The sequence below is a fragment of the Myxocyprinus asiaticus genome, chromosome 33 (assembly GCF_019703515.2).
Source record: "Myxocyprinus asiaticus isolate MX2 ecotype Aquarium Trade chromosome 33, UBuf_Myxa_2, whole genome shotgun sequence".
Classification (NCBI taxonomy): domain Eukaryota; kingdom Metazoa; phylum Chordata; class Actinopteri; order Cypriniformes; family Catostomidae; genus Myxocyprinus; species Myxocyprinus asiaticus.
Genome location: NC_059376.1, coordinates 2,157,898 through 2,183,030, shown reverse-complemented (window position 1 = coordinate 2,183,030; position 25,133 = coordinate 2,157,898). Strand labels below are relative to the sequence as shown.

Genomic DNA, 25,133 nt, shown 5'->3' with positions numbered 1-25,133 from the left:
TTAAGAAGCACATAAAGTGCATCATTGCACGCTCATGTTAAGTGCAATTTTGGGAAACGCATATGAAAAAGGAAAAAGCGTTCATAAATGTGCACGAAGAAAACACTTGTAAGAGCTAAGATCCATTGTTATTGGGAAACGGGTCCCTGGGCATGTTCTTGACAGGTTTGGTGAGATTCACCCAGCGCTTCATTTAAATGAATAACCAAATCTTTGTGGTAGCACTGTAGTCACACACCTCTATTTAAAGGAGTTTTTTTATTAATAGTAAGACTGATAGGAAGTGTTAAATCTTACAGTGCATGCCTAATCACACAATGAGATGTGTAAGACTGAGAGCTAATTAGTGATTAGTGAATATTATGACACAGTCTGTGAAATCTGTGTGTCCACCTTGTAGTTTTGATTGCATCAATTCTATTTGTATCATTTTCACCACTTTCATAGATATGTTAATGTATGATAGTGATTGACATGAGCTGTTAGTTCAGTTTTGTAGTTTGATGGGACAGCAGGCTGTGTGAGTGTTTATCTTGTTGTGTTGTGTTGTGTTCAGGTTTTGGGTTGTCAGGATGGCACAATAGCATTCTTTCAGATCATCTTCAGCACTGTACATGGGTTATATAAGAACCGCTATGCCTACAGGGACAGTATGACGGATGTCATCGTACAGCACCTCATCACTGAGCAGAAAGGTGAAAATCTCCAATAGCTCTCACACCGTCGCCTCAAGTCATGCAACTAAATCATACTTGGATATGCTTCTTTGAAATACATGAAATGTCGCAGCACGTTTTGTCAGTCAGACATAGAAACTTCTATCGGTTCCTATGATCATGGAAAACCTAGAAATATCAGGGAATGACATGGAAATTTCTATAGGTTGGAGCTTCGGTAGAGGAGAATGTAGTGATGTCCAATTTGTGAGTTGGTTCTTTGCAGGTATTTGGTTAAAATGGTTCACAAATTGGTCTGAGTGATTTATTAGCAAGTCAGTCATATAATTTTTTTTTTTTTATCTCAAATTTTCAAGAATTATATACAGGTGCATCTCAATAAATTAGAATGTCGTGGAAAAGTTCATTTATTTCAGTAATTCAACTCAAATTGTGAAACTCGTGTATTAAATAAATTCAGCGCACACAGACTGAAGTAGTTTAAGTCTTTGGTTCTTTTAATTGTGATGATTTTGGCTCACATTTAACAAAAACCCACCAATTCACTATCTCAACAAATTAGAATACATCATAAGACCAATAAAAAAAACATTTTTAGTGAATTGTTGGCCTTCTGGAAAGTATGTTCATTTACTGTATATGTACTCAATACTTGGTAGGGGCTCCTTTTGCTTTAATTACTGCCTCAATTCGGCGTGGCATGGAGGTGATCAGTTTGTGGCACTGCTGAGGTGGTATGGAAGCCCAGGTTTCTTTGACAGTGGCCTTCAGCTCATCTGCATTTTTTGGTCTCTTGTTTCTCATTTTCCTCTTGACAATACCCCATAGATTCTCTATGGGGTTCAGGTCTGGTGAGTTTGCTGGCCAGTCAAGCACACCAACACCATGGACATTTAACCAACTTTTGGTGCTTTTGGCAGTGTGGGCAGGTGCCAAATCCTGCTGGAAAATGAAATCAGCATCTTTAAAAAGCTGGTCAGCAGAAGGAAGCATGAAGTGCTCCAAAATTTCTTGGTAAACGGGTGCAGTGACTTTGGTTTTCAAAAAACACAATGGACCAACACCAGCAGATGACATTGCACCCCAAATCATCACAGACTGTGGAAACTTAACACTGGACTTCAAGCAACTTGGGCTATGAGCTTCTCCACCCTTCCTCCAGACTCTAGGACCTTGGTTTCCAAATGAAATACAAAACTTGCTCTCATCTGAAAAGAGGACTTTGGAACACTGAGCAGCAGTCCAGTTCTTCTTCTCCTTAGCCCAGGTAAGACGCCTCTGACATTGTCTGTGGTTCAGGAGTGGCTTAACAAGAGGAATACGACAACTGTAGCCAAATTCCTTGACATGTCTGTGTGTGGTGGCTCTTGATGCCTTGACCCCAGCCTCAGTCCATTCCTTGTGAAGTTCACCCAAATTCTTGAATCGATTTTGCTTGACAATCATAAGGCTGCGGTTCTCTCGGTTGGTTGTGCATCTTTTTCTTCCACACTTTTTCCTTCCACTCAACTTTCTGTTAACATGCTTGGATACAGCACTCTGTGAACAGCCAGCTTCTTTGGCAATGAATGTTTGTGGCTTACCCTCCTTGTGAAGGGTGTCAATGATTGTCTTCTGGACAACTGTCAGATCAGCAGTCTTCCCCATGATTGTGTAGCCTAGTGAACCAAACTGAGAGACCATTTTGAAGGCTCAGGAAACCTTTGCAGGTGTTTTGAGTTGATTAGCTGATTGGCATGTCACCATATTCTAATTTTTTGAGATAGTGAATTGGTGGGTTTTTGTTAAATGTGAGCCAAAATCATCACAATTAAAAGAACCAAAGACTTAAACTACTTCAGTCTGTGTGCATTGAATTTATTTAATACACGAGTTTCACAATTTGAGTTGAATTACTGAAATAAATGAATTTTCCACGACATTCTAATTTATTGAGATGCACCTGTATATATTTGTGTGTGTGTGTGTGTGTGTATGTATGTATGTATGTATGTATGTGTATATATATATATATATATATATATATATATATATATATATATATATATATTATTTTTTTGTTTTAAACACTTAAATGCTTGTAGATGGTTGTTTGAGCCAGTTGTCAACTGTAAGCATTATCTGTGTTTGTACTTACATTTTATAATGTAATGAGATCTTACTGCAACTATTTCAAGGTTTCTTTCTCTCCATTTCCTCCCATTTTGTTCAACTTTACCCTCCTAGTGCGAATTAAGTGCCGTGAGCTGGTGAAAAAGATCGCCATCTACTGCAGCAGACTGGCTATTCAGCTACCGGAGAAGATTCTCATCTACGAACTTTACTCTGACGACGACTCTGACATGCATTACAGAGTCAAAGAGAAAATCTGCAGCCGATTCAAGTGCAACTTGCTTGTCGTCTGCTCACAACACATCATCCTCTGTCAGGTAAAGAGTGCAGCAAAACACCTTATTAAAGCTACACCATGTATGATTTTTTTTGTTAGAAATGAACAAAATTTTATTAATGAGTGAGTACACCAACAACTCGTCTTCCAAACCATGTTTTCGCCTTCACTACGGTAAGTCTACAATAGAGAATTTTATTTAGAGCTGTCGGGACGGATTTGGTGCGAACTCGTACGTCATTTGTCCTTGCGTGTTTACACCATGTCTGCAAGCTCAGAAAGAAGGTCCTGTGGTGCGACTCGTGCAAGTGTCTGAGAAGTGGGAAGCGATTGCAACAGCTGTTCAGCAGCGGCATGAAATCACTCTCCTCATGGATTTTAAACAGTTTGGTGAAGTTGTTTACCTGCTGTAATTCGTGAATATGTTTTCTAGTAGGGTTGTTATGCTTTAATTAAATCGAATGAGTAATGATCGCAATGTGTTACAAGTTTCGTTTTTTTCTGGGAAGTTTGTTACATGTTTACTAATATTCATGAGTATTTTATAACATTGCTGCAGTTTCGAGATTCCCAAAGTGTGTGTCTAAGTATGTGTGTGCTGCTGATTTCTTTTTTTTACCTCAGTCACAGAAATGCACAAGTTCAAAAAATAATATTCTTATTTAATAATATTTTTGCCAATAAAGTATTTTTGGAGCAATACGTTTTTTACCTTTAAACAGATCCCCATGAATGTACTGTATGCTCATCTCAAGTTGTTTATAATGTATTGATTTCATTGCACAGTAATGTATTGTATATTCATTTTGGCGTGTAACCAACTCTCTGTGGTAACTTCAAAATAAACAATTAAAAAATGTTTTTATTGTAATTGTGATATTGCATATTTCTGTGTATTATTTTCATGTTCAGTAAAGTATTTCATCATTATTAAATCCTCATTTTGTGTTTTTATATTAGTGTTATTGTTTGCAGTGCATAGACCTACTTTTGTAGTCTTACAGTTCACTTGCATTCTCCACTGAGGCTGTAGATTGTAAAATAAAAATACAGTGTCTATAATTGAACTCAGATCAGCCATTTCACAAGTTTCACCTCTTTTCTGTTAACATTTTTTATTGATTCCTATATGAACACATACAAGCAAGAACATATACAAACAGAATCAAAACTTTACCCCCTCTATTACTTAACCCCCCCCCCCCCATCCTACCCAAAATGACTTCCCAGTGGTCCCACATAATTATAGACACACAAACAAATATTAAAAAATAAAATAATTAATAAAATATAATTATTCACACACATAACCTCTACATCTCTCTCTCTACTGTCCCTCCCCGAGAGCCCTCCAAAAATGCCAAATATTTGCCCCATTTTCCCATAAACAAGTCCAAATTACCCAATCCTCTAGATACCCCTTCTTCAAACGCTGCCACCCTCCCCATCTCTGTACACCACTCTAGAAATGATGGCACTCCGTCAGACTTCCAACCCCTTAAAATGACTTGTCTGCCAATCATAACACTTGTTAAAACCCAATTTTTTATACATTTGTCCCCCAAATTTATGACGGCTCTGTCACCCAAAATACAAAGTCTGGGGCAAAGCAAAACTTGAGTGCCCAAAATGTCAAACAAATAGCTCTGCACCTTCATCCAAAAATCTTGAATCTTAACACACCCCCAAAAGGCATGAGTTGTGTCTCCAACTTCTGATTGACAACGCCAGCAGTTGGGTGTGTTTTTAAGACCAAGCCTATATAATCTAGAGGGGGTCCAGTAAAATCTATGTAGAATCTTAAATTGCATAAGGCAAACCCTTGCATCTCTAGATGTAGACTTGACATTTTTTTAGAATCCTAGTCCGCACTTCTTCCTCCAATACCAAATTCAAATCTTTTTCCCATAATCTCTTGATAGAAGCTAAAGCTCCATCCCCCAGACTCCGAACCAGCAAGGAGTAATACACTGATGCCTCATGACCTTTTCCAAAAGCAGTAATCACCTCTCCCAAAGCATCTGCCGCTTTAGGGGGGTGTGTGCTACTCCCAAAAATAGTACAGAGCATGCGGCTCAGCTGTAAATACCTATAAAACTGAGATCTGGGAATCCCAAAATGATGACCCAGATTCTCAAAAGATCTCAACACTCCACTCTCATACAGGTCGCCGAGTGTAACAACCCCTCTCACAATCCAATCTGACCAACAGAAAGGGGACTTATTGATACATCATTTTGGGTTCAGCCATATGCTTGAGGCAACATTTAAATAAACGTCCGAATTAAATACTCTGGCCACTCTTGTCCAAATCATGTGCAAATGTGAAATAATGGGGTGTGACTTAACTTCTCCGGTTAGTTTAATAGAAAGACTTTGCAATGGTGAAATAGGGGCAAGGACTTCCTGTTCAATAGAAAACCAGGGAGGGGCTCTTTCAGGTGGAAGCGACCAATGAGCCAAATGCCTGAGACCGAACGCATAATAATAAAACACAATCTTGGGTAAGCCTAACCCACCTTTATCAATCGGCCTATGTAGTTTGTTGGAATGTAGTCTGGGACGTTTACCATTCCAAATGAAGGACTTTGCTATGCTATCAAATTGCTTAAAATAAGAGAGGGGGACGTCTACAGGGAGAGACTATAGGAAGTAGTTGAATTTTGGAATACAATTCATTTTAATAACATTAATCTTCACAATCATCGATAAATGTAATGCAGCCCATCTGTCCACATCGCTCCAAAACATTTTTATTAAAGGGTCAAAATTAACTGTAACTAAATCAGACAAATTTGCTGGGAATAAAATACCCAAATACTTAATGCCCTGTTTGGGCCACTGAAAGGCGCCCGGCTGGAAAGCCGTTACTGGGCAGTATGCTGTCAGAGCCAAAGCTTCGGATTTAGACCAGTTGACTTTGTTATTTTTGTATTTGGAAAAGGAATGAATAATTCTGTGGAGGGCAGGCATAGATCTAGTGGGGTCGGAGACGAATAATAAAATATCATCTGCGTAAAGCAGAAGCTTATGCGCCATACCTCCTGCCTCCTCCCATGGAAAATCATCCTCCTTTCTTATCGCAGCTGCTAATGGTTCCAGGGCAAGACAGAACAATAATGGGGGAAGAGGGCAACCCTGTCAAGTGCCCCTGTCCAGAGTAAAATAATCTGAAATTAGTCCATTTGTTTGTAGCGCTGCAACAGGGTGTCTATAAAGTAACTTAATCCAACCAATGAATGTACTCCCGAACCCACACATTTCTAAAATCTTAAAAAAATTATCCCATTCTACCATATCAAACGCCTTTTTGGCATCAAGTGAAATGGCAGCGACCGGAGACTGATCAATTGCTACTGACCACATGATATTAATGAAACGCCTGATATTATCAGAAGAGCTGCGGCCCCGAATAAACCCCATCTGATCTATATGTATAAGAGATGTCATAACCTTACATAAACGATCAGCCAAAATTTTGGACAAAATTTTTACATCTAGCTGGATCAGGGAAATTGGTCGGTAACTTTTACACACACACGGCTCTTTGTCCTTTTTAAGAATCAGACTGATCCGGGCTTGTGTCATGGTTGGAGGAAGCTTTCCGTTCTTTAATGATTCTGTATAAACATCTAACAAAAGTGGAGCCAGTTCTGTAGCATAAGATCTAAAATATTCAGCAGCAAAACCATCTGGCCCCGGAGCTTTGCCTGTAGGTAAGGCCTTAATTACCTCGTCAAGTTCCTCCAAGGTTATCTCAGAATCAAGACAATTTCTTTGCTCAGTCGTCAGTTTAAGAAATTTTAATGGTTCCACTAAGTTTCTAATATCTTCATCAGTAGACGAAGACGTAGAACTATAAAGATCAGTATAGAATTCTTTAAAAGCATTATTAATATCAGTGGCCGAGGTAAATATTTCATCACCAGCAGATTTCACTGAGGGAATAGTAGAAAAAGACTCTCTCTGCTTTATATATCTAGCCAAAAGCTTCCCTGCTTTGTCCCCTGACTCAAAGTATGACTGTCTTGCTCTGAATAACCAAAACTCCACTTTCCGCGACAAAATAGCATTATATCTGTATTTCAATCTAGTCAATTCTCTGAGGCCATCAGATGACATTCTGCACTTCAGCTCTGCCTCTGCACTTTTAATATTCTCTTCCAACTCCACAAGTTCTCGTGCTTTGGATTTTTTGGCGAATGAGGCATACTGTATGATCCGACCCCTAAGAACTGCCTTAAGTGCCTCCCAAGCCATGCCCACAGAGGATACTGAGGACCAGTTGGTCTCCATATAAACATTGATTTCGGTCTTTAACATTTGTTGGAAATCAAGATTTTGCAAAAGGGATACATTAAAGCGCCAACTGTAAGATTTCTTTTTCACCGTATGTGGCAACATCTCCAAACTCACCAGGGCGTGATCCGAGACTAAAATGTTTCCAATTGAGCAATCTGCAACAGATGAAATGAGGAACTTAGATATCAAAAATAAATCTATTCTAGAATAAATCTTATGGACTGATGGAAAAAAATGTATAGTCCCTACCAGATGGGTTCAAAAGTCGCCAAATATCTGCAAGACCAAGATTTTTACACATCCTGTGAAGCGTCAGTGTTGCTCGAGGGGGCTTAGACACTTTTTTGCTTCACTGTGATCAAGGACTGAGTCCATCAAAAGATTAAAGTCTCCTCCCAATATTATATCATGAGGGGTGCCAGCGACTTGCAACATCCCTTCAAGATCTATAAAAAAGCCCTGATCATCAGCGTTAGGTGCGTAAATATTAGCCAAAATCAACCTTTGCCCCTGAATTTCAATAAAAATAAATAAATTGTGTCAAAAACAAGATTATACAGACCACATTCCCCATTAATGCAACAATTAAACCCTGAACTTCCCCCGAACAAAACAAACAGAAAAAAGAAAAACTTGCGCATTAACCCTGCACACGACAGCGCCAACCGGCGTCAATCCCTTAAAACTCAAAGAGTCCGTGTACACCTACGAGAGCCCCCGCGACAACTTTGCCATCGGATTGCTCAAGTCTGGTGCTTCTATACAAATTTTGTAAGGCAAAATTACATAACAGAAAATACTTTGTAAAACAGACCCCAGCCAACAGGCAGAATAACAGAAAAAACATGTAGACTCATTCACAGAACCGTCTTGAAGGTGTGTTCCTCCACAAAATAAACTCCAGCTGATATAAAGCCGTTCAGTTTCCTCGGACAGACAAGCAATTGTTCAGTGAGCCAGCTGTTATGAGTTCAGCGGATGACATAACCATTCCAATGCCCCGTAAAAATACTCAACAAAACAGACTCCAGCCAGCAGGAGGAATAAGCACAAAGAACAAACAGATTTATCCACAGCTGTTCCAAAGGAGTGATATTCAACAGAACAAGCTCCAGCTGCTAGGCGGAGCCAGCACGAAAAACAAAACCGACATCCTGGTTCCTCGGATGATCAAGAGCCAAACTAACGTGGAGGCCGCAAAAAAAAAAGAAAAATACACCATAACTTACTCAGCCCGTCAACTTTATAAAAGTCGTCCTTTATGTGAGCGTGTAGATATTTTGCGGTCATCCAAAGTGTCCATTCTCGATATGGCTGGAAACTTCAGTGTAAAAAATATCTTCCGTCAATGCAAAAGTTTCTTGGAGTCATGTCACAAAACAAACTCCAGCCGCTAGGCGGAGCCAGCGCAAAAAGAAACAAAAATGGCACCCAGCTTCCTCAGATAATAGTCACTGAACCGCGAGTCAGTCCACTAATATAAGAAACATCAAATGGCTTACTCCAATGTATTTATGAAGGAGAGTGCCTGTTTTGGACATGTAAATACTTTGCGACCATTCTTCGTTTCTATTCTCAGTTTGGCCGGAAACATCAGAGCAAACGAGATCTTTTTCTGATGTAAGAGTTTCTTACATTCCTTGAACCGATCGCGTTTCTCTCTTGTCGAATTCGCAAAGTCCGGGAACAAGAAAACATTATGGTTCTTCCAAGAAAGCTTCCCTTTGCTCCTCGCCTGGCGCAACACCAGATCTTTATCGGATGATCTCAGAAATTTGGCCAAAATCGATCGGGGCCTATCTCCCTCAGCAGATCTCCGAGCAGGGACTCTGTGAGCTTGCTCGATTTCCAGCTTGTGGTTATGTCGAGCAGACCTGGGAAGAGCTCGTCCAGGAATTCCACCATATCTCTGCCCTCTTCATGCTCAGGAATTCCAACAATTCGTATGTTATTCGTTCAGCTCATATTTTCAAAATATTCCAGTTTTTCCTAAATTAATTCCAAATCTGTTTTGGACGCGGGCGGATTAGCGGATAATTCCCTTTCCGATGACTCAAGATAATCGATTCATTTTTAAACTTCTGTCACTCTTGTAAACAACTCAGAGAATTTTGTTTCCATCGCCGTAATTGATTGACGTATTACAGCGAGATCCTCTAAGTCAGCAACAACCTTCGTCAACATCACCGACATGTTGAACAGTTGACGCTGAATTTCATCTACCGACGTGCTGTCCAAATCGAGTCCCCGTCTCGCAGTCCCATCAGAGGCCTCAGCTTGAACACATAAGTGTCTTTTAATGTCTCCAGAGTCTGAGGATTTTGACTTCTTTGCCATGTTTTCCTCAAAGAGCAAGTATGTAACTGGGTGTATCGTATCTCGCCAGATTATAACATGAAAATAATTAAAAAAACTAGCAAAGTTCGCAGAGCTTGTGTCTCACACGTCTGCTTCTCACGTGGCATCCCGGAAAACTCCCACAAGTTTCACCTCTTAAATGTATGTGTAGTACAGTACAACCATTAATGTGTATTGTGTAGTGGATAAAACACTTTAATACTCATAATTAAAACTGTTGTTTATCTTCCTCAAAGTAAGTGATATCGGTTCTAAATGTTTAAGCGAATAACGTAATATCAACATGAAAATAGCTCATCATGACTCCGCTGTGCAGGTAATCTCTGAGTCCTCGCTCAAACCATGAGATTCATCCGCCACAAGAGCAGTGCCGAATCACAGCTGACATGGTGTTCTTCCGCAAGTAACTTGCAGTTTTATGTTTCAACCATTAGAGGGGCAAAAGTTACATAGTGTAGCTTTAACTGTAATCTAATTACCTTTGACTCAAAGTAGTGTAACACATTACATTTTGAATTTGTATCAATAGATTACAGTTACTGACTTTCAATTAAGGTAATTACTTTTAAGCACATTACTTGGTTACACATATTTCTTAATATTATTTACAGTAGATATTATACATTTAAAATATTAATTATGTTCATATGTACATCTGCTTGTGTTTTTGTGATATAGACATTATTTTGAACTCGTTGACCGGAAAAAAAATATTCTATGAAAAGTGTATTATAAAGTAACCCAAAAATAAAAATTCTCTCATCATTTATTCACCCTCATGCCGTCCCAGATGTTTATGACTTTCTTTCTTCAGCAAAACACAAATGAAGATTTTTAGAAGAATATTTCAGCTCTGTAGGTCCATACAATGTAACTGAATGGTGACCAAAACTCTGGAGATCCAAGAATCACACAAGACTGAATAAAAGTAATCAATAAGACTCCAATGGTTTAATCCAAGTCTTCAGAAGTGATATGATAGGTGTGGGTGAGAAACATCAATATTTAAATCCTTTTTTACTATAAATGCTCCCTGCCCAGTAGGTGGTGAATACAAAGAATACAAATTGCCAAAAACCAAAGAAGAAAGTGAAAGTGTAAATTTGAGTGTGAAATGGATTACTTTTATACTGACTTTGTCATTTTTGGAGCTTCAAAGTTCTGGTCACCATTCACTTGCATTGTATGGACCTACAGAGCTGAAATATTCTTCTAAAAATCTTCAAATGTGTTCTGCAGATGAAAGAAAGTCATACACGCCTGGGATGGCATGAGGGTGAGTAAATGATGAGAGAATTTGTATTTTTAGGTGAGCTGTCCCTTTAAAAGTGAAGCAATTAGAATATGTGATTACTTTTAGCTGAAGTAATCAGTAGAGTAATTTGTTTACAAATTATTAATTTCATAAAAATTATGTCACAATGCAGAAATCTTAATAGTCCTAAAAATAGGATTGACTTTTTTTTTATTATTAGAAAATAGATTTATTTTCTTTTGATTTTGAGGTGAAATGTGACCTGGACATGTCTTGACAGGTTTCATAATATTCGCATGTTTTTGGTAAATGTACACAGTGTTACTCTTTAAGAAACCCTCATCTGAAGTGACAGGCGTGATTGCAGGGTACAGTATAATGTTATATGAGGCTGCTTTAGTGCCTCTGGGTGTAGACAGCTTGCAGTCATTGTGGAACCAAACAATTTTCCAACAGAACACCAATGTGTCTTTTGTTTGATCTCTTATGAAAGGCATGTGGTCATGCATAAGAGTTATGAAACACACAGAACAGCAGACTGAATGAAAGTCTTGTATTTGATGGTCATGTCAGAGTCATGACCCCTGTCTCTTTTCATATGTTGTGTGGAGTGATATGAATGATCCCATTCAAACTCAAAACATGCCTCACTAACCACTGCACTGCTCCCATCAGCAGTGGCAGAAATCAATTTGTTTCAGTTTTATTTAATTCGTTAAACTAATACTAAATAATATAAATAATACTGCTGCCGCCAGCAGTTTTTCACACTCAAAAAAAAAAAAAAAAAAAAAGCTCAGTATTCACACACTGTGGACTAATTGCCAAAATATTTCTAATTTTTTTCAGAAAACCCCCCAAATAAAAAAAGACTCAAATTATTCATTAGTAATATTGAATGTGTTTATAATGTTATGATAAATTATTTATTTTTTTTCTGTTTTTTTGTTGTTGTTGTTGTCCCAACTTTGTTTTGTGGTTCTGTCCACAATCTCGGCCTAAAAACGGCTAGAAGCTCAATCTAGGTCCACATCTTTGCGATGATATATAACATTTTATCATCAATAGTCGAAAACGTATTTCTATGATGATTTGTTTAGCATGCTTTTCCTGCTGGACATCTAAGATATAACATTGGATTATTAAGCCAAGCAAGTTTACAGACAAGTATAAAATGGCTCATTGTTTTGACAACTCCCTAAGGTAAACGCAGAGAAAGATTTTAGCTATTTGGGGCTTACAGCAGCAATGATCGGTGCATAAAAGAGAGAGATGTATTTGATGACAGAAATCATATTTTATTTTGAAAATCTTTTGAACTGAGATTAGGGCTGTATAAATATAAATAAACTGTATAGTCACATTCCTGAGAATGAGAGCTTTCATTTGATAAATGACTTGTCCATTTAAGTACCATGTGAAAGACTTTTATATTCATATTAATACTTCTACCCCATTACCTCTAGGGGGCGCTAATTTGCGACCCAAATGATTTCAGGACTTATTTTGTTATTTTATGTAACAAATGCAAAAGTGATGCTATTCTCTGAAAAGTTCAGATTCTAAGCTTTCAAACGATACCTCATATGCCTGGCCTTTATGTACGGGGACTTTAAACATTTGAATTGTAAACTGTTTTTGTGATATAGCGCCCCCTTGTGGACCCACTGGTGTCCACAGGGGGGCGCTGTATATAATATTAACTATTTAGCAGTAATTTTAATCAAAATGCACTTATAGTTCACTTATAGGAACAGTCTGCCTGAAGCAACTCCTAAATAATGCTCCCAAAAATGAACATTCTGTCATCATTTATTTACCCTCATTTCATTCCATAGTACGTCTGTATTACTTTCTCTGATTTGTGAACCACAAAAGGAGATATTAGGCGGTATGTACATGGCGCTCTTTTCCATAAAATGTTTAGATTGTTACGTTTTTGTTATTTTGCTAAATAAATGAGTTTAGTGGTAAAAAGAGAGATGTTTAATGTTGTCATTTGTTTTGTGTGTGTGTGTGTGTGTGTGTGTGTGTGTATGTGCAGGAAAAGCGACTGCAGTGTTTATCGTTCACGGCTGTCAAAGAGAAAGAGTGGCTGATGGAGTCTCTCATTCGCTACATCAAAGTGATCGGCGGCCCTCCTGGACGAGAGGGGCTTCTGGTTGGACTGAAAAATGGAGCTGTATGTAATTTTGAAACTTTTTCTTGAAATTGGTTTAACAGTACAGCTTTATTTCCACAGTATCAATTAAGTAAATAGTTACACATTCAAAGTCATGCTCTGCACATCAGGTTTGGGCAAAATTAAGAATTGAAGAACTATTATTAATGAATATTCGTGATGTAATTCATATTGGCCACGCCCACGTGGTTCTGAATGGCACAAAACCCTGCTGCATGTACCCAGTGTATGGCAGTTTTTTGACATCACAAACGTTTTTACATGTAGATTCTGAAGATCTTTGTGGACAACCCCTTTGCCATCATGCTACTGAAGCAGAACACGTCTGTGCGCTGTCTGGACATGAGCACGTCACGCAGTAAACTCGCTGTGGTGGATGAACACAACACTTGCCTGGTGTACGACATCCACACCAAAGAGCTGCTCTTTCAGGTCTTTCTTTCTTCCTCTCTAAAGGTTTTAATGGCCATTTCTCAAAGTGGAAAGGATGATACCTGCTCACTTTAACTTCAGCTGAAACTTGTAGTCAGTTAAAGGGATAGTTGAACCAAAAACGAAAATTATGTCTTTATTTACTCACCCTCATGTCGTTCCAAACCCACATGCTGATATTTCTTCAGTAGAACACAATAGTAAAAAACTGAAGAATGTCCAAGCTGCTCTTTTCCATATAACGACCAGTTCATGATCACCACATCTGTCTAGCTCCAAAAACGTAAAAAAAAAAAAAAAAAAAACGGCAGTCATGACATTATTATTTTAATATGTTACTTGAGGTTCACTTATAAGATTAGTTATGTTTTTTCACAAAACAGTCATATATTAGTAAAATATGATTATTTTTCACCCTCATTCTGACCCTCTGTCAGAAACGCTCGGTTTTGTTGCTGCTTCTCCTATAAGACTTGACAGTAAATGCTCACTGTTCTGATTGGCTCTCTGCTCTTGACTGACATGTCGTCTCACTGCTCACCACTGCTGGGCGGGGCTACAGAAGTGATAAGGTAAAGTAGGCGTTGATGTGTTGTTTTGGAGTCGGTCAGTGTGATATCACAATGTGGAGAAAGAAGAGAACGAGTCGTTTTGGCAGCTTGATTTCAACAAATGCTCTTTTTGCAGTAAGGAGGAAGTTTTGAGTTCTGAAACTTACAGTATGTTTTTATAGTACAATGAACTCAATGTCAAAAAATCAAGGAAAATTGAATTCCTCATTATGATCCCATTATCAGGTTTGACGTTCAAGATGTTTGGTCATGAGGCATGTTAGAATCAACGATGTTTGTCATAAATAACCTTAAACCTGATGCTTTTTTTTTTTTTTTTATATGATCAAGGTTATCTGATGTTTATTGTGTCAAATTTCAGAGCTTTGGCAGAGAGGACAGTTATCAGTACTTAATGACTTAAATGTTGGTCTGTTCCTCACACAAAGTTATCATATGACTTCAGAAGACTTGTAATGAATTGTATTTACTACTTCTATGATACTTTGTCTTCTGTCCTGAGTCATTATGAACTGTTGTATGGCAAAGAGCTGCATAAATGTTCTGTAACATTTCAAAGACAAAAAAAAAAGGGTTTGGAACGGTCACTTTTAAAGATCATCTAGACTTTATGGCCTGTAATCTAAATGTGCCAGAAACACAATTACAGTGCATACTCAATGAAGCCCAACTCTGATCATTTGTGCGCACGTTCCTGCAGGAGCCCAACGCGAACAGTGTGGCGTGGAATACTCAGTGCAAGGATATGCTGTGTTTCTCTGGCAGTGGATATCTCAACATCAAGGCCAGTAACTTTCCAGTGCACCAGCAGAAGCTGCAGGGCTTTGTGGTGGGCTACAACGGATCCAAGATCTTCTGCCTGCATGTGTACTCTATGGCTGCAGTGGAGGTGCCACAGGTACAAGAGTGAGAGATATTCGCTCTGTTTGGACTTTTCAGTCTCTTGTTTGTCAGTAAATTATGGAGAAAGAGCTTCATGATGGCTCAATAAGTTCAATCAAGTCAGGAATAATAGCATTAGCTTTTAAGTTGAAGTAGGAAATGTCTCCCGTAAGTATCATGATTTTAATTTATTTGCAGGACGTGTAATAATGTTATTTAATAGCATCTATTAATTTAAAGACAGCCCAAGTATTAATACTATTTGATAGTATTTTTTACTTCAGTTGTGTAATATTTTTATTTTATTGCTTTTCTGTGATATTATTTATGATTTATAATAATAATAATAATAATAATAATGAATAATTAATATATGACAGCCCTTGTAGCAATTCTATTTAAAAGCATTTATTTTGATAATAGTAATATTATTAATGTAACAGTAATATTTTTATATTTTAATGTTTCTCTAATATTATAGTTTATTTGTTATAATATTTATAATAATTAATATATGAGATCCCTTGTACTAATACTATTAATATAATTTTTTTATATATTTGTAATAATAGTAATATTAACATAATGGTTATATATATATATATATATATATATATATATATTTTTTTTTTTTTATAATATCAATAATAATAGCATCTATTAATTTAATAGTAATAATATTAATATTGATATATATTTGTACTATTTTATATTGTAAACTATTTGTTTGAATATTTATAATGAATGATTAATAAATAACAGCTCTTATAGCAATACTATTTAAAGTTTTTCATTTATATAGTAGTAATAATGGTAATATTAATATAATAGTATTTTATATTGTATTGTTTCTCTGTAATATAAAGTTTTATTTGTTGTAATATTTATAATAATGAATTATAATTAAAATATGACAGCCCTATTATTAATGCTATTTGATAGTATTTATTAGTTCAGTAGTGTAATAGTAATATTTGTATTGTAATCTTTTTGTGATATTATTTTATTTGTTGTAATATTAATAATAATTAATAATTAGTATTTGAAAGCCCTTGTAGCAATTATATTTAAAAGTATTTATTCAGAAAACAGTAATAATAGTATTATTAATGTAATAGTAATATTTTATATTTTGTTTCTTTGTAATATTTATTATTTATTATATTTATAATAATGAATAATAAATAATATATTACATCTGTCATAGTAATACTATTTAAAAGTATTTAATAATATAATTTTAATAATAGTTATATTAACATAGTGATATTTTAAAGTTTTTTTATAATATCTATAATAATGTATAAGTAAGGGATAATCCACGGCTAGGTGTGCATTAAACTATTTTAAAGCACAACATGGAGGCAAAGAACCACCCGATGCAAAGCAAAGTGCTTTCAAATCGTTTAACGCACACCTAGCCGTGGATTATCCTGCTTATACCATGGTCACTTGCCAGCATTGATTAGTTACAGCTGTCATAGATTTTTTACAGTGCAAATTTTGACTGGACGGATAACAATAACGGTTAACTTTATCTACGGGTTCTGCCCATTCTAAATCAGACACAGAGATAAAGTAGTGCAATTATATCACAGTTTTATGGAGACCAAACTCTCTTTAAAAATTGTGAATTTAAATACTCAATCCAGAACTATAGAACCACATAATTTAGAAGGGTTTGTACTCTTATTCTCTGTCATTTTGACATTAATGAGGAAAAACCGTCATTGCTGACGTGACAGTAAAAGTAGCACTTACTTATGTGGTGGAAATCATCCAAAATGCTCTAAACCTGTTTTGTTAAATAACATTACTTCGGGACAGTTATGGATGAATCTGTCAGTTCCTTGTGCTTATGCCTCCTGTTGGCTGGAGTATGATTTCTGGAGTATTGTTGTGGGACATTGGATTGATTGTCATCTGCTGCACTCATCAGCTGGCTCACTGAAGATTCGTTTGTCTGACCGAGGAAACTGAACGTTTTGTTTTGTGAAGGAACACACCTTTGAGACAGTTCTGTGAATGAGTCTACACGTTCTTTGTGTTTATTCTGCCTATTGGCTGGGGTTTGTTTTACAAAATATTTGATGTTATGTAATTTTGCCTTACAAATTTGTGAGGCAAAATTGAGCAATCCAATGGCAAAGTTGTCACGGGAGCTCTCGTAGGCGTACATGGACTCTTTGAGTTTAAAGTGATATTAATAATGCCTTTAAAGAATTCCATCTTGATCTTTATAGTTCCACATCTTCGTCTACTGATGAAGATATTAGAAACTTTGTGGAACCATTAGATCTTCCTAAACTGAAGACTGAGCAAAAAAAACTCTCTTGATTCTGAGATAACCTTGGAGGAGCTTGACGAGGTAATTAAGTCCCTACCTACTGGCAAAGCTCCGGGGCCAGATGGTTTTGCCGTAGAATTTTTTAGATCCTATGCTACAGAACTGGCTCCACTTTTGTTGGAAGTTTATATTGATTCATTAAAGAATGGAAAGCTTCCTCCAACCATGACACAAGCCCGGATCAGTCTGATTCTTAAAAAGGACAAAGATCCAAATGAGTGTAAAAGTTACCGTCCAATCTCCCTGATCCAACTAGATGTAAAAATGTTGTCAAAAATTTTGGCTGAATGATTAAGTAAGGTTATGACATCTCTTATACATATAGATCAGGTGGGGTTTATTCGGGGCCGCAGCTCTTCTGATAACATCAGGAGTCTCATCAATATCATGTGGTCAGTAGCGAATGATCAGTCTCCGGTCGCTGCCATCTCACTTGACGCCGAAAAGGCGTTTGATATGGTAGAATGGGATTATCTTCAAGATTTTGGAAATGTATGGGTTCGGGAGTACATTTATTGGTTGGATTAAGTTACTGTATAAACACCCTGTAGCAGTGTTACAAACAAATGGATTAATTTCAGATCATTTTACTCTGAATAGGGGCACTTGGCAGGGTTGCCCTCTTTCCCCATTATTGTTCTGTCTTGCCCTGGAACCATTAGCAGCTGCGATAAGGGGGGAGGATGATTTTCCAGGGGTGATTGCGGGAGGTGTGGCGCATAAGCTTCTGCTTTACGTAGATGATATTTTATTATTTGTCTCTGAACCTACTAGATCTATGTCTTGCCTCCACAGAATTATTCATTCCTTTTCCAAGTTCTCAGGATACAAAGTCAGTTGGTCTAAATCCGAAGCTTTGGCTTTGACGGCGTACTGTCCAGTAACGGCCTTCCAGCCGGGCGCCTTCCAGTGGCCCAAACAGGGCATTAAGTATTTGGGAATTTTATTCCCAGCAAATTTGTCTGATTTAGTCAGTTCATTCTGATCCCTTAATAAAAAGGTTTTCGAATGATGTGGACAGGTGGGCTTCATTACATTTATCGATGATTGGGAAGGTTAATGTAATTCAAATATATTGTATTCCAAAATTCAACTACCTGTTACAATCTCTCCCTATAGATGTCCCCCTCTCTTATTTCAAGCAATTTGATAGCATAGCGAAGTCCTTCATTTGGAATGGTAAGCGTGCCATGTTAAATTTCAATAAGTTACATAGGCCGATTGACAAAGGTGGGTTAGGCCTACCCAAGATTTTGTTTTATTATTATGCATTCGGTCTCAGACATTTGGTTCATTGGTCGCTTCCACCTGAGAGAGCCCCTCCCTGGTTTTGTATTGAAAAGGAAGCTCTTGCCCCTACCTCGCCTCTGCATAGCCTTTCGATCAAATTAATCGGAGAAGTTAAGTCACACCCTGTTATTTTGCATTTACACTCGATATGGACAAAAGTGTCCAGAGTGTTTAAATCAGATATTTATTTAAACGTAGCCTCGAGCATATGGCAGAACCCTAAAGTATGCATTAATAAGTCCCCTTTCTGTTGGTCAGATTGGATTGTGAGGGGGGTTAATACACTTGGTGACCTATATGAGAGTGGAGTATTGAGACCTTTTGAAAATTTGGTTCAAAGTTTTGGGATTCCCAGATCTCAATTTTATAAGTATTTACAGCTGCGCCACCTACTCTGCACTGTTTTTGGGAGTGGCACGCGCCCCCCTAGTGCGGCAGATACTCTGGGAGTGGTGATTACTGCTTTTGGAAAAGGTCATGACGCATCAGTGTATTACTCCCTGCTAATTCAGAGTCTGGGGGACGGAGCTTTAAATTCCCTCAAAAGATTATGGGAGGAAGATTTAAATTTGTTTTTGGAGGAGGGAGTGTGGGCTAGGATTCTTAAAAACGTCAAGTCTGCATCTAGAGATGCAATGGTGCGCCTTATGCAATTTAAGATTCTACATAGATTTGATTGGACCCCTTCTAAATTGTATAGGCTTGGTCTTAAGGACACACCCACCTGCTGGCGATGCCATTTAGAAGATGGAGACACCACTCATGTTTTTTGGGGGTGTCGTAAGACACAGGAGTTCTGGTTGAGGGTCCAGAATTTTATGGCCAACGTATTGGGTACTCGGATCTCCTTTTGCCCCAGGCTCTGTATTTTGGGTGACGTGGTGGTCATTGATGTAGGAGATAAGTACATGAAGAATTGGATCCTGGCCGGTGTTATGGTGGGCAGACAGGTTATTCTTAGTGGATGGAAGTCAGCTGGAGCCCCCTCGTTTCGTGAGTGGTGCGAGGAGATGGGCAGGGTGGCAGCTTGGGAAGAGTTGTCATATAGAAGGCTAGGCAACATGGATATGTTCATCAGGAGGTGGGGCAGCTATTTGGCCTTTTTGGAGGGCTCTCGGGGAGGGGCAGTGGAGGTAGACGTGTTGTTTTAAATGTGTATGTTGTAGCCTCTAAACCTGCAGACTTTGACCTCTGAGACATTGGTATGGTATCCATTAAGGCTGCACGATTGGTTTGAATTAAGAATGAAATCACGATGTGGCCTTACACGATTACAAAACTGCAAAAGGCTGCATGTTATGAAACAGTCTCCTTCAGATCTTCAGTCAGCAATGTGTGATCGTGGGGTGCCCTCTAGCGCACATGTTGAATAGGGCAGCAATTTCAGATGATGTTTATCATATTACAATTTAGTCATCTGTGCAAAACAGCTGAATGTCAAACCATACTTTCTTTACAAGCGCTTTGGGTGAGTAATACGGCACTACAGGACTTTCCGTGTTTCCTGTAGCACTACACAGTTGATTTAAAGACGGCAGTGCATGACTTGATGTTGTTTTGTGATGTGACGGTTAATCCCAGCTCTGAGACTATATTCATGTCCGGAGGTCATTTTAACAGAGGCATAAAACTTTCATTGTCTTAATAATATAGAACAAATTAATATAAAACGGTGATTAAAACTGACTGTGCATTAAACGGTTTTAATGCACTCATTCCATTCAATCAGAATACAGACCATGGTATATTAATGAATATTTGACAGCCCTTGTATTAATACTGTTCGATAGAATTTATTAGCTCAATAATGTAATAGTAATATTTTTATTTTAATGCTTATTCGTAATATTAACAGTAATGAATAATTAATGTGCCAGCATTTTAAGTAATACTATTAATTAATATTTATTGCCATAATAGTAATAGTACTAATATTAATATAATAGCAACATTTAATATTTTAATGTTTATTTGTAATTTTATGTATAATTTATAATATTTATAAGAATGAATAATAATAAATATATGACAGTCCTTGTAGCAATACTCTTAAAGAGTATTTATTAATATAATAGTATAACAGCAATATTTTATATTTTAATGGTAATTATTTATAATATTATTTATTATATCTAATGATATTTATAATACATAATTGATTTTTTTTTGTGTGTGTGTGTATATTGTATGTGCAGACTTTATTATGTGTAGTTTCCCTCATTGTCATTACGGCTATATATCTCTGCAGTCTTCTCCCATGCATCAGTATCTGGAGTGCCGCATGTTTCAGGAAGCCTATCAGATTGCATGTCTGGGTGTGACTGATAATGATTGGAGGGATCTGGCCACAGAAGCTCTGGAGGGACTCGATTTCCACACTGCCAAGAAAGTAAGATGTGACATGAATCTGTCATGATGTTTGTCAAACATTTGAAATCATATATTTGAATATATCTGTCTGTCTCTCTCTCTGTACAGGCGTTCATCAGGGTGCGAGACTTGCGCTATCTGGAGCTCATCAACAGCATTGAAGTAAGGCAAATCTTGGAACTTTTTGTCCACTGTAGGGGGATTTAAAAATAAGCAACTTTCAAGGATTGAATGTAATATTCACTGAAAATGTTCCCCTCCGCCTAAGCTTTCAAATCTCATTTGCACTGCCACATTTCCACTGTTTTGCACATCGAGATGCATCATGCCAGGTTTGAGTCAATGTCACATAACTCGCATAAGTTTAAATATGTATGGCAGAGGGGAAGATTTTCAGTGAATAATTACTTAAACATTCACTCAGAGCTGTTGTTTGACATCAGAAGAACTTTTTCAAACTTGGCAGCTCCTGGTCACCATATGCTGTGATTACGTGAAAATAACAGCTAAACATCTCCTTTTGGAACAAATTATGGCAGACTTTTCATTTTAAGGGTGAACTATCCCTTTAAATCAGAATATGTGTTGATGTAGAATGTGGAAATCTTTGTGTTTTGCAGCAATGCTTTTGATGTCTGGAGTTCTCTATGGAAATACCATTGAATTTTAGTTGCACGTGGCTGTATATGACACGTGTGTGTGTGAATGAATATTAAAGTTGTTTATATTTTTTTGAGTAGTCAAGTCATTTTTATTTGTATATCGCTTTTCACAATGATATCATTTCAAAGCAGCTTTACAGAAAATTATGCTTCAGCAGAAAAACCTGTAATATAGTAATGTCTTCGAGTCATAATAGTGCGGTTAAAAAAAAAAAAAAGACATGATTGTAAATTGTGCCTTAAAATAAATAGAAAATAATTATATTTAGAACCCCAGTGAGCAAGCCGAAGGCTACTGTGGCAAGGAACTCAAAACTCCATAAGATGTTGGTTAATGGAGAAAAATGACTGTGTGGTCCAGTTCCCCTCTGACTAAACAACATGAATATAATGCCAATATTAGTTATTTAATTGCAGTGCAAGTCATGGTTTAAAATTAGTAAGGTAAGTACAGTAAGTGTTATGGGTTCAATGTTTAAACAAAAAGATATTATATTAACTGTAAGATTAATGACTTAGAATTTACATTCTTAATTAACTGCAGAAGTGCAAACAGATACATTGTCTATTGTTATTTGGCTGATGAAGGCTGCAATTAATTTATTATTTACATATTCCATTTTAAGAGTGTAGTCCATCCTTTGACCAAGGTGATGCAGGCTGAGGTCGGTAAGGTGCACTGCAGTTCAACTGTAAGCTTGTGGTAGATTAATTTCTGGTGGAGTCCATCCTAAGTCCAAGATTCTGGCAGTGTCCAGTGAAGTATCCCATGTCTGATGGTTGGTGCTAGCATCAGTTCATCCTCTGAAGTCCATCGTAGTAGAGTGAAGTGATATCTGGGTGGCACAGGCTGCAGTTAGTCATCATCACTCAGCAACACATAGTAGTGGGAGTCGGACAGCAGGCAGGACTGGATTTTGAGTACACATTTAGACATTAATATTTAAATGTATTTATGGGGGAACCTGACCAAACCTGTTATGAACGTGTCCAGGTCATATTTCACCTCACTATCTAAATTTGTGTAAAAAAAAATTTGTAATGACTTTATGACAGTTAAGCAATTTAATTATTTTCCATCCCCAATTCTCATTACTCTAATGCTAAATCAAATATATTTTATTTGAATTGGAAAATACATTGTAATGTAAAGGACTATAGACCTTATTGACTGTAGTGCCATTTGTTATTTTGACGGGAATGAAAATGAGACTGTGAGGGGTTGATTCACTGCCTTGTCATTCCCGTCAAAATAAAAAATGGCGCTGCTGTGTGTAAGGTCTATTGTAATTTGAAGTATACCTTATGATAGTATTTATTGTACTAAATTAAACTGATGCTTTATTTAAAATAAAAGTAATTTAAACAGACTGATTTTCATTTATGTAATAAAGTAATGAGAATGAGATTTGTTTACATTAATGAGAACATTTTGTGCATTGTAGCAATGAGGCTGTGAATTTTTTTGAATTACAGTAATGGGAATTTGGTGAACATACTTTTTAAAACTGTATGTTTTTTGTGTGTTTTATCCAGGAGAGAAAGAAGAGGGGAGAGAACAATAATGAGCTTTTCCTCGCAGACGTTTATGCGTACCAGGGCAAGTTCCATGAGGCGGCCAAACTCTACAGGAGAAGCGGTCATGACAGCCGTGCACTCAGCATGTACACCGACCTGCGCATGTTTGACTACGCCAAGGTGTGTGTGTGACAGCTTCAGTGTTTTCATCAGTAAGCTGTACAGTATCTGTGTGTGTGTGAGTGATTATAAGATAACGTTTGCATATTTACTCTTGCTGCTGTATATTTATGTGGGATTTCATGTTCAAACTGTTCTTTATTTACACTTGTGCACATTGGCATGAAATCCTGATTTTATAACAACAGGAAGTTCACACACATTGTGTGTTATGTTAGCATTACATAAGATGAGGTCAGTATTTAGCTAGTCTAACAGAGCTCAATATTTGACTTTCAGAAGAAATCCGGGTTCGGAGCAGCAGATTTCAGTGGTGGAAATGAGCAGCTTTAGTCATATTTTAAGCATTATATATTTTAATAATGTTTGTTTATATTAACTAAAGTAAATACATATGAATATCTATGGTTTGCAGTAAAGAAGTATATGTAGGTTCTTTCTGAAATATCAGCAAAAATAAGTTTGAACTTTATTCAGTAGGCCTGATTATGATTAATTCGGACATGTAACAGGTTGATGAATACACATCCTCACACGTTTAAAGCACTTCTAAAGCCTGACAAATAATAATATTATAATATTATAACTAGATCATCACATCCAATATTCAGACTTAATAACAGATGATTTCAGTTGAAAAAGTTACTTTCTGCAGTCAAAATAAATGCAAAGATATGATTTAAGAAGTGTTACATTATTTCCTAAACAGAAGCCCCATGCACTGCGATGGTGGAGACGGGGTCCCATTTGTCCCGTTAGACCTTACATTTTGGTATAAGATCATCAGTAGACCATGTTTGGCCTCATATCTGTCACAGAGGTTGCACTTTGGAAATTAAAAACAGCCGCTTGCGATCAGAGTCTGTGTCGTTCCTTTGAAAAGTTTGAATCAGCTGCTGGGCAAATGGATCTTAATAGAGCAGACGCCGTAACAATGACATCAAAGAAACTAGCAGAAATGTGTGTCTCAAAGGACTCATAGTGGATGTGTGTTTATGTCTGAACCTATCAGCTGTAAATAATGGTTAATAAATACTACTAATAAAAAGTAAGATCTTAATCTAAAACTTTTCGTATCCCACATCACCATCTGATGCGGTTTATCATTTGTCATATTTGTATTTTTATTGTGTTTGTATGTCACACTGAGTAAGGCATGTGTTTTGGTGAGTTGGACCTGTGGCGAGTGGATTGTCCAGTGGAAATTAAAGTGTGTGTGTGTGTTTTAGGAGTTCCTGGGCTCGGCAGACCCTAAAGACACTAAGCTGTTGATGAAGAAGCAGGCAGACTGGGCCAAGAATAGTAAAGAGCCGCGTGCAGCTGCAGACATGTACCTGACCGCAGGAGAACACATGAAAGCCATCGAGATCATCGGAGAACACGGATGGGTGGACATGTGAGACTCTAACACACACACATAGATGTGATGCACAGCCATGATATAAGGGTCAACACATAGGGTTAACAAATGTGTTGCAAAGCTTAGCACAATGTTACCAGAACCTTCTTGTTGGTCCTGCAACAACGTTCCTATCAAGCTATCAGATTTTAGGGTTCTTATCAACCTGTTTTTGCCTTCTCAGTTTAGAGGTAGTTAATGGAATAGGTCACGAAAAAATTCAAATTCTGTTCGTCATTTATTCACCCTCATGCAGTTCCGTGGAACACAAATGGAGATGTTAGCAGGCAGTATGTACTGTAAGTCACCATTCACTTT

General features: G+C 37.3%; 1 protein-coding gene across 2 annotated transcripts in view; it reads left to right on the top strand.

Annotated features, from left to right (window-relative positions):
• Positions 1–25,133, top strand: part of LOC127424007 (intraflagellar transport protein 122 homolog) — a 98,432-nt gene that overhangs the window by 32,226 nt on the left and 41,073 nt on the right. For both annotated transcript variants that reach the window (XM_051668760.1, XM_051668759.1), the window contains exons 10-18: positions 557–695; positions 2,904–3,106; positions 13,026–13,163; positions 13,431–13,595; positions 14,868–15,065; positions 20,935–21,075; positions 21,165–21,218; positions 23,255–23,416; positions 24,646–24,812. In XM_051668760.1, coding sequence (XP_051524720.1) covers positions 557–695; positions 2,904–3,106; positions 13,026–13,163; positions 13,431–13,595; positions 14,868–15,065; positions 20,935–21,075; positions 21,165–21,218; positions 23,255–23,416; positions 24,646–24,812 — 1,367 coding nt within the window. The remainder of the gene's footprint in view (positions 1–556; positions 696–2,903; positions 3,107–13,025; positions 13,164–13,430; positions 13,596–14,867; positions 15,066–20,934; positions 21,076–21,164; positions 21,219–23,254; positions 23,417–24,645; positions 24,813–25,133) is intronic.